Consider the following 8741-nt stretch of genomic DNA (forward strand, 5'->3'; position numbering starts at 1 on the left):
TCACTTCCTCCCCTAACCCTCACCCCATCCCCTCCCCTCCCCCCTAACCCTCACCCCCTCCCTTCCACTAACCCTCACCCCCTTACCCTCACCCCCTCCGCTTACCCCTCCCCCTTCCCCCTCACATCAAACCTATAATACAGTATATTAACTCTTTCCAGTATCATCTATCTTTACCTGTCTTCCTCTACCTGTATCCTCCCTGATCCTTACATCTGACCCCGGTCTTTACCTGTCTTCCTCTACCTGTATCCTCCCTGATCCTTACATCTGACCCCGGTCTTTACCTGTCTTCCTCTACCTGTATCCTCCCTGATCCTTACATCTGACCCCGGTCTTTAACTGTCTTCCTCTACCTGTATCCTCCCTGATCCTTACATCTGACCCCGGTCTTTAACTGTCTTCCTCTACCTGTATCCTCCCTGATCCTTACATCTGACCCCGGTCTTTACCTGTCGTCCTCTACCTGTATCCTCCCTGATCCTTACATCTGACCCCGGTCTTTACCTGTCTTCCTCTACCTGTATCCTCCCTGATCCTTACATCTGACCCCGGTCTTTACCTGTCTTCCTCTACCTGTACCCTCCCTGATCCTTACATCTGACCCCGGTCTTTACCTGTCTTCCTCTACCTGTACCCTCCCTGATCCTTACATCTGACCCCGGTCTTTAACTGTCTTCCTCTACCTGTATCCTCCCTGATCCTTACATCTGACCCCGGTCTTTACCTGTCTTCCTCTACCTGTATCCTCCCCAGTCCGTACCTAACATCTGACCTGTCTTCCCTCATGCCTTCCCTCATGGTTTTCACTAAAATATGAAAGACACATAATGGAACTTAATCAAAGCAATCCATAGGCCTATACACACACCACTCACACCACATCTCACAAACAGAATGCCACTCTCTATGTATAAAACGCACCTGTGTCCCTCAAGATAACCAGGAGAGGGTGCCATTGTGAAGAATCAAGAAATCCAATTCAGAAGATTTTAATGCGTAATTTACAGACAATCAATCACTAATCACCAATGTCAGGCATCACACAATTATAGTACTGTCAAACTCAATTAAATATTTAAAGGCAGCACTGTTAACGTGGGTCATCTGCAGATGTAAAAATAGTATTGTGATATGTAAAGAGGTTCAATAGTTCATATTAGTCAAGGGTGGAGTAGGCTTGCAGTTTCAAAATGGTGGTACCCTTCTTTATTTTTACATTTCCAAAGAACTGGTTAGGCTGACTAGTAAAGTACACAACTATTCACACGAGGTGAGGTCCGGCTGACTAGTAAAGTACACAACTATTCACACCAGGTGAGGTCAGGCTGACTAGTAAAGTACACAACTATTCACACCAGGTGAGGTCCGGCTGACTAGTAAAGTACACAACTATTCACACCAGGTGAGGTCCGGCTGACTAGTAAAGTACACAACTATTCACACCAGGTGAGGTCCGGCTGACTAGTAAAGTACACAACTATTCACACCAGGTGAGGTCCGGCTGACTAGTAAAGTACACAACTATTCACACCAGGTGAGGTCCGGCTGACCAGTTAGGGCTTCCATCAATAGTAGAAAACAATAGAAACTAATGAATTAAGATTGTTCTCATTGTCAGCAGAAAAACATATTTAGTAGAAGGCCTGTGTGGCTGAAAGCACTGAACTGAGCATTTAGAGTTAGAGCAATTTGATGTTAGATCCCAAAGTGACTTCAGTCATACAGCAACACTCTGTTCCTGGTTAGCGATGGTAGGCATGGTTTGGTCCGGAGTAGGCCTGGTGTTGGTCCTCAGAGTAGGCTTGTCTTGGTTCAGGGTAGGCAAGGATTTGTTCAGGGTAGGCGAGGTTTGTATGTGCGTAGGGCTGGTTTGGTTCAGGATAGGCATGGATTTGTTCAGGGTAGGCGAGGTTTGTATGTGCGTAGGGCTGGTTTGGTTCAGGGTAGGCGAGGTTTGTATGTGCGTAGGGCTGGTTTGGTTCAGGATAGGCATGGTTTTGGTCAGGGTAGTCAGGGTCATCAAGGTAGTCAGGGTTTGGTTCGCGATGGTCCTCAGAGCGAATCAGCTGACTAACACATCTCAGCTTGGCTTTCTGACCAACAGTCTGGTATAGATACACAGACACTATCAACTGGAGGACCTGTCACAAGAAAACAACCAACACAAGGACCTGTTTAACAACAACAACAGCAACAAACTGGAAAACCTGTCAATCAAGACAAATGTGAACAGTGGACTAGTGGGTGGGTGTATCTGTATGTGTGTGTGTGTGTGTGTGCATGTGTCTGTGTGTTTGTGTGTGTGCGTGTGTGGGTGTGTGTCTGTGTGTGTGTGTGTGTGTGTGTGTGTCTGTGTTACCTGAATGATTAGCAGGCCCATGTCCATGCCCACTATTGTCAAAGTGTTCTCCTTCAGCCAATCAGTGATTATCTTTTGACAGCCCTGTAGCAACACACACACACTTGAAATGTCATTTTGTTGATACACACATCTTACAGGCTATTGGTAAATAATACAGATGGGAAACGTGTGTGTGTGTTAGTGTGCACTTGTTTTCCTACATTAAAGGTGTGTGTGTGTATGTGTGTGTGTGTGGTGTGTCAGCAGGCAACCGCAGGGTGCTTGTGACGCGTCTAGTGCAGTAGTGCCTAGGTAGAGGTAAGTTGCATTCCCGCTTACCACATGCTTGCATACTCTCACTTACAGCTCGCTGCCGCCGGCTAGCCCTTGTGGTGTACGGGCCCACCTCTGTGTGGACACGCCCTGGCAGCCATCAACCACTGCCCCGCTGCCTTGTGGGTTAGTCTGGTACGACAAAGGCTAGGGGAGCACACCCTGAGAGAAAAGCAGCATGCTGGCGGCACGCGGTAGGCGGACGCCGACAAACTGGGGATCCGGCAGCCTCCTGCAGCTGAGGAAGATACTGGTCGTCCTGGGTTTCCCACCTTGCCACTGGAATTTCACCTTCCTACAGTGAAGTAGTGCTGTTGGGGATTGCGCACCATCAGCGGTACTTTAAATAACTTCCTTTGCGCAGGTATCCCCTTCTGACCTCGGTGAAGCCATCAACCGGAAACCGGACTAAAGTCTGGCAGCCTTGGGGTGTTGGTAAAGGGGGCAGGAGTGAATGCATCGGGAGCCCTTAATCAAACCCCTGCATGCCAGCGGCACAGGACTATTATGGTCGCCAGCAGTTGGGACTTGAGTGGCAGCTGCTCTCGGCAGACCCCTGTGTGACTGAGCAGCCCTATTTAGGAGCCAAAATGCTCACCCCAGCTGGGGAGAGGCCTAGAAAAGGTGGCCAAAAAATTGCCCACTCACTCCATCCTGGATAGGCTACCGCACCTATCGGGAGTTCCACTCGGCGGTTGGAAAATGCTAAAGAAAATATTTCCCCTGAAACTGCCGACATGGAACATCAGAACTCTTTTGAACACTGATGACAATAACGATAGATCCCATCGGAGAACAGCTCTGATTGGTGCAGAACTAAGGCGCTACAACATTGACATTGCTGCCCTGAGTGAGACCAGGTTCCTGGATGAAGGTTCCCTGAAAGAGGAGAGAGAAGGCTACACCTTCTTCTGGAAAGGTTACCCTCTGGGTGGACAACATCAGCACGGTGTGGGACTGGCAATTAAGAACAGCCTTTTACCCAGCCTCACCGAAACACCTGTCGGCATAAGAGAAAGACTCATGTCTCTCCGTATCCCCCTAGCCAAGATGCGCTATGCTACTCTTCTCAGTGCATACGCTCCAATGTTACCATCTGAAAATGAGGCAAAGGACTGCTTCTACCAGTCACTAGATGAGGCCCTTCATCGCATCCCCAGGAATTACAAGATCTTTCTGCTGGGTGACTTCTACGCTAGGGTGGGACAGAACAACAGGATATGGAGCGGAGAGCTGGGTAGGCATGGTGTTGGCCAGGTCAATGAGAACGGCATGAGACTGCTAACTCTATGTGCCGAGCACGATCTCATTGTCACTAACACCTTGTTCCAGCAGAAGAACAAATATAAAACATCATGGATGCACCCACGCTCCAAACACTGGCACCTGATCGACTACGTCATATTGAGACGTTCTGACACGAATGACGTCCTGCTGACACGTGCCATGAGGGGTGCAGAATGCTGGACTGTATGATACTGGCTAAACTCCAGATGAGAATACGTCCCCCCCAACGCCTGCAGAAGTCCAGTAAGAGGCGTCTGCACTGTACCTGGCTTGAGAAAGCTGCAGTAAGGGACGAGTTCTGTCACTCTCTCACTGAAAGGCTGAAGGAGATTGAGCCTCTTCTGAGCACAGAGGACCCCATGGACCAGAAGTAGGCATCTATCAGTGCTCTAACAGGCAGCGGCACACTCCATTGGCTACAGAGGTAGGAAACATCAGGAAATGGTTTGATGAGAACTCGGACACCATCACAACCTTACTGGACAATATGCCCAAAGCGCACAGGGCTACTCTCAACAGCCCCATCTGCTACCCTCTGCCAGCAATGGCATGCATCACGCAAGGAAGTGCAAACAACATTAATGCCGACAAAAACGACATGCACAATTTCTACAACTCAGCTAAAGCTATCTATGGCCCTATAAGTTGTTCCATCACCCCCCTGAAAACAGCTGATGGTCTGACTCTCTTGAAGGACCAGAACCAGATCCTGATGAGGTGGCCTGACCATTTTGAAGCACTGCTCAATCAGCGCTCTCCTACAGACCACTCCATCCTGGAAGAACTGCCTGTCCTTCCACTCATTCAAGACCGCAACCATTCGCCAACCTTCCAAGAGGTGCTATCAGCAATCAGTTCGCTCAAGAACAACAAGACTCCTGGCGCTGACAGCATCCCTGCTGAGCTACTTTAGATGGGAAGTTACTTCTATACCAGAACTCTCCACCAGTACATCACTGAGGTTTGGGATCGGGATATCGTCCGCCGAACGGTGGCAGGATGCAAACATTGTCACCATCTATAAGAACAAGTCTATCTGCGGCAATAGCCGGGGGATATCCCTTCTGGCTGTTGCCGGAAAGGTCCTGGCCAAGGTGATGCTACACAGGATGGTGAACAACATCACAGAGGAACACCTGCCAGAGTCACAATGCGGCTTCAGAAAGAACAGGAGTACGGTCGACATGATATTCACGGCACGGCAACTCCAGGAGAAGTGCAGTGAACAACATCAGGACCTTTTCATGGTCTTTGTCGACCTCTCCAAGGCCTTCGACACTGTGAGCAGGGAACTACTATGGGGCATTCTTCTCTTTGCCAGTTACATGATGGGATGATGGCTCGGGTGGCCATAGGAGGGCAGGAGTCAGTGCCTTTTGGAGTAAGCATCGGTGTGAGGCAGGGGTGTGTGCTGTCACCTGTACACTTTAACATCTTCCTCCTATGTGTCACCCAGGTTCTCCACAAGGAGCTTGAGGACAGCAGCTGCAGTATGCTGATGACTTTGCTCTTGTGGCCCACACTCCAGAAGACCTTCAGTCCGTCCTTGTAGCTGCTGTGAGGGTCTATAGCAGGATGGGACTGTCTATCAACACCACCAAGACAGAGGTGGTCTGCCAATGGCGATCCAGCCCTCCAACCACCATGCCTGTCTTCACCATTGAACACAACTCACTGGCAATAGTCCCTTCAAATACCTGGGCAGCATCCTCTCGGAGGACTGAAGCATCGACCTCGAAATTCAAAACAAGATCAAGCAAGCATCAGCTGCCTTCAGGAAACTCAGACGCAGGGTCTTCCAAAACAGCCTCTCCACCGCGACACTAAAGTCGTCGTCTATCAAGCCGTCTGCATCACCACACTTCTTTACAGCTGTTCTATCAAGCTGTCTGCATCACCACACTTCTTTACGGCTGTTCTATCAAGCCGTCTGCATCACCACACTTCTTTACAGCTGTTCTATCAAGCCGTCTGCATCACCACACTTCTTTACGGCTGTTCTATCAAGCCGTCTGCATCACCACACTTCTTTACAGCTGTTCTATCAAGCCGTCTGCATCACCACACTTCTTTACAGCTGTTCTATCAAGCCGTCTGCATCACCACACTTCTTTACAGCTGTTCTATCAAGCCGTCTGCATCACCACACTTCTTTATAGCTGTTCTATCAAGCCATCTGCATCACCACACTTCTTTACGGCTGTTCTATCAAGCTGTCTGCATCACCACACTTCTTTACAGCTGTTCTATCAAGCCGTCTGCATCACCACACTTCTTTACAGCTGTTCTATCAAGCCGTCTGCATCACCACACTTCTTTACAGCTGTTCTATCAAGCTGTCTGCATCACCACACTTCTTTACAGCTGTTCTATCAAGCCGTCTGCATCACCACACTTCTTTACAGCTGTTCTATCAAGCCGTCTGCATCACCACACTTCTTTACGGCTGTTCTATCAAGCCGTCTGCATCACCACACTTCTTTACAGCTGTTCTATCAAGCCGTCTGCATCGCCACACTTCTTTACAGCTGTTCTATCAAGCCGTCTGCATCACCACACTTCTTTACAGCTGTTCTATCAAGCCGTCTGCATCACCACACTTCTTTACAGCTGTTCTATCAAGCTGTCTGCATCACCACACTTCTTTACAGCTGTTCTATCAAGCTGTCTGCATCACCACACTTCTTTACAGCGGTGAAGCCTGAGTCACTTACAGTCACCACAACAAGCAGCTCGAGCGATTCCACATAAGATGCCTGCAGTGCATCCTGGGAATCACCTGGTGCGACCGCGTGCCCCATACAGAAATACTTGCTAAGACCAACTGCAAGAGTATGGAGGCCATGGTCACCTGACACCAACTGCGCTGGCTTGGGCACGTCATTAGAATGTCTCAGGAGCGCTTGCTGCGGAAGATCCTGTATGGCCAGCTACATGTTGGCCGGCGGTCTGCAGGGGGACAGATGAAGCGCTACAAGGACCAGCTGAAAACGTCACTGAAGAAGTGCAACATCAAACCCACTGACCTAGAGGACGCTGCTGCCAACCGTTCCACCTGGCGGCAGCTCTGCCAGAGCGGTGTACAGAGGAGGAGGAGAGGAGCACAAAGAAACAGCAAAAACAGCTCAGGAGACATACAGCCATGCCTGCCCCCACCAACACAGACTGAAACATACAGCCATGCTGCCCCCTCCAACACAGACTGAGACATACAACCATGCTGCCCCCACCAACACAGACTGAGACATACAACCATGCCTGCCCCCTCCAACACAGACTGAGACATACAACCATGCTGCCCCCTCCAACACAGACTGAGACATACAACATTTACATTTACGTCATTTAGCAGACGCTCTTATCCAGAGCGACTTACAAATTGGTGCATTCACCTTATAGCCAGTGGGATAACCACTTTACAAGATTTTATTTTTGTTATTTTTTTGGGGGGGTGGGGTGGGGTAAGGGGGGGTAGAAGGATGACTTTATCCTATCCCAGGTATTCCTTAAAGAGGTGGGGTTTCAAGTGTCTCCGGAAGGTGGTGAGTGACTCCGCTGTCCTGGCGTTGTGAGGGAGCTTGTTCCACCATTGGGGTGCCAGAGCAGCGAACAGTTTTGACTGGGCTGAGCGGGAACTGTGCTTCCGCAGAGGTAGGGGGGCCAGCAGGCCAGAGGTGGATGCAATGCCCTCGTTTGGGTGTAGGGACTGATCAGAGCCTGAAGGTACGGAGGTGCCGTTCCCCTCACAGCTCCGTAGGCAAGCACCATGGTCTTGTAGCAGATGCGAGCTTCAACTGGAAGCCAGTGGAGTGTGCGGAGGAGCGGGGTGACGTGAGAGAACTTGGGAAGGTTGAACACCAGACGGGCTGCGGCATTCTGGATGAGTTGTAGGGGTTTAATGGCACAGGCAGGGAGCCCAGCCAACAGCGAGTTGCAGTAATCCAGACGGGAGATGACAAGTGCCTGGATTAGGACCTGTGCCGCTTCCTGTGTAAGGCAGGGTCGTACTCTCCGAATGTTGTAGAGCATGAACCTACAGGATCGGGTACAACCATGCCTGCCCCCTCCAACACAGACTGAGACATACAACCATGCCTGCCCCCTCCAACACAGACTGAGACATACAACCATGCCTGCCCCCTCCAACACAGACTGAGACATACAACCATGCCTGCCCCCTCCAACACAGACTGAGACATACAACTATGCTGCCCCCACCAACACAGACTGAGACATACAACCATGCCTGCCCCCTCCAACACAGACTGAGACATACAACCATGCCTGCCCCCTCCAACACAGACTGAGACATACAACCATGCCTGCCCCCTCCAACACAGACTGAGACATACAACCATGCTGCCCCCTCCAACACAGACTGCACATGCCCCACCTGCAATAAAGTTTGTGGATCTCGGATTGGACTCTACAGTCACCAAAGAATTCACTGTTAACTCAAAAGTGGAAGTCATCATGGTATACGATGGACTAACATAACATAATGTAATGTGTGTGTGAGAGAGAGAGAGAGAGAGAGAGAGAGAGAGAGAGAGAGAGAGAGAGAGAGAGAGAGAGAGAGAGAGAGAGAGAGAGAGAGAGAGAGAGAGAGAGAGAGAGAGAGAGAGAGCGAGAGAGAGAGAGTCTGTACCTGTGGATGGATGTGTGTTTCATTTCCATTTCCAAACAGCGTTGTGCTGTATCCAGAGATGGCAGGACAGTCCGTGGTGTTGAAACAGGAACAGGGAAACACCTCTGTCAGACTGGTGTTCATAATGAA

The 8741-nt window shown here is 50.0% G+C and overlaps 1 protein-coding gene across 1 annotated transcript in view; it reads right to left on the bottom strand.

The window, feature by feature from the left end:
• Nucleotides 1-976: 976 nt before the first annotated feature.
• The window catches only part of LOC311129727 (CD82 antigen-like), a 10353-nt gene continuing 2588 nt past the window's right edge, over nt 977-8741 (bottom strand). The window contains exons 6-8 of the mRNA XM_084162138.1: nt 8613-8741; nt 2363-2446; nt 977-2144 (exon numbers count right to left, since the gene is read on the bottom strand). The exon at nt 8613-8741 is cut by the window's right edge and continues 48 nt beyond it. Of these exons, the coding sequence (XP_084018264.1) occupies nt 1746-2144; nt 2363-2446; nt 8613-8741 (612 nt within the window). The 3' untranslated portion in view covers nt 977-1745. The remainder of the gene's footprint in view (nt 2145-2362; nt 2447-8612) is intronic.

This window comes from Coregonus lavaretus (genome assembly GCF_964263955.1).
Source record: "Coregonus lavaretus genome assembly, chromosome: 5".
In the NCBI taxonomy this organism is placed as follows: domain Eukaryota; kingdom Metazoa; phylum Chordata; class Actinopteri; order Salmoniformes; family Salmonidae; genus Coregonus; species Coregonus lavaretus.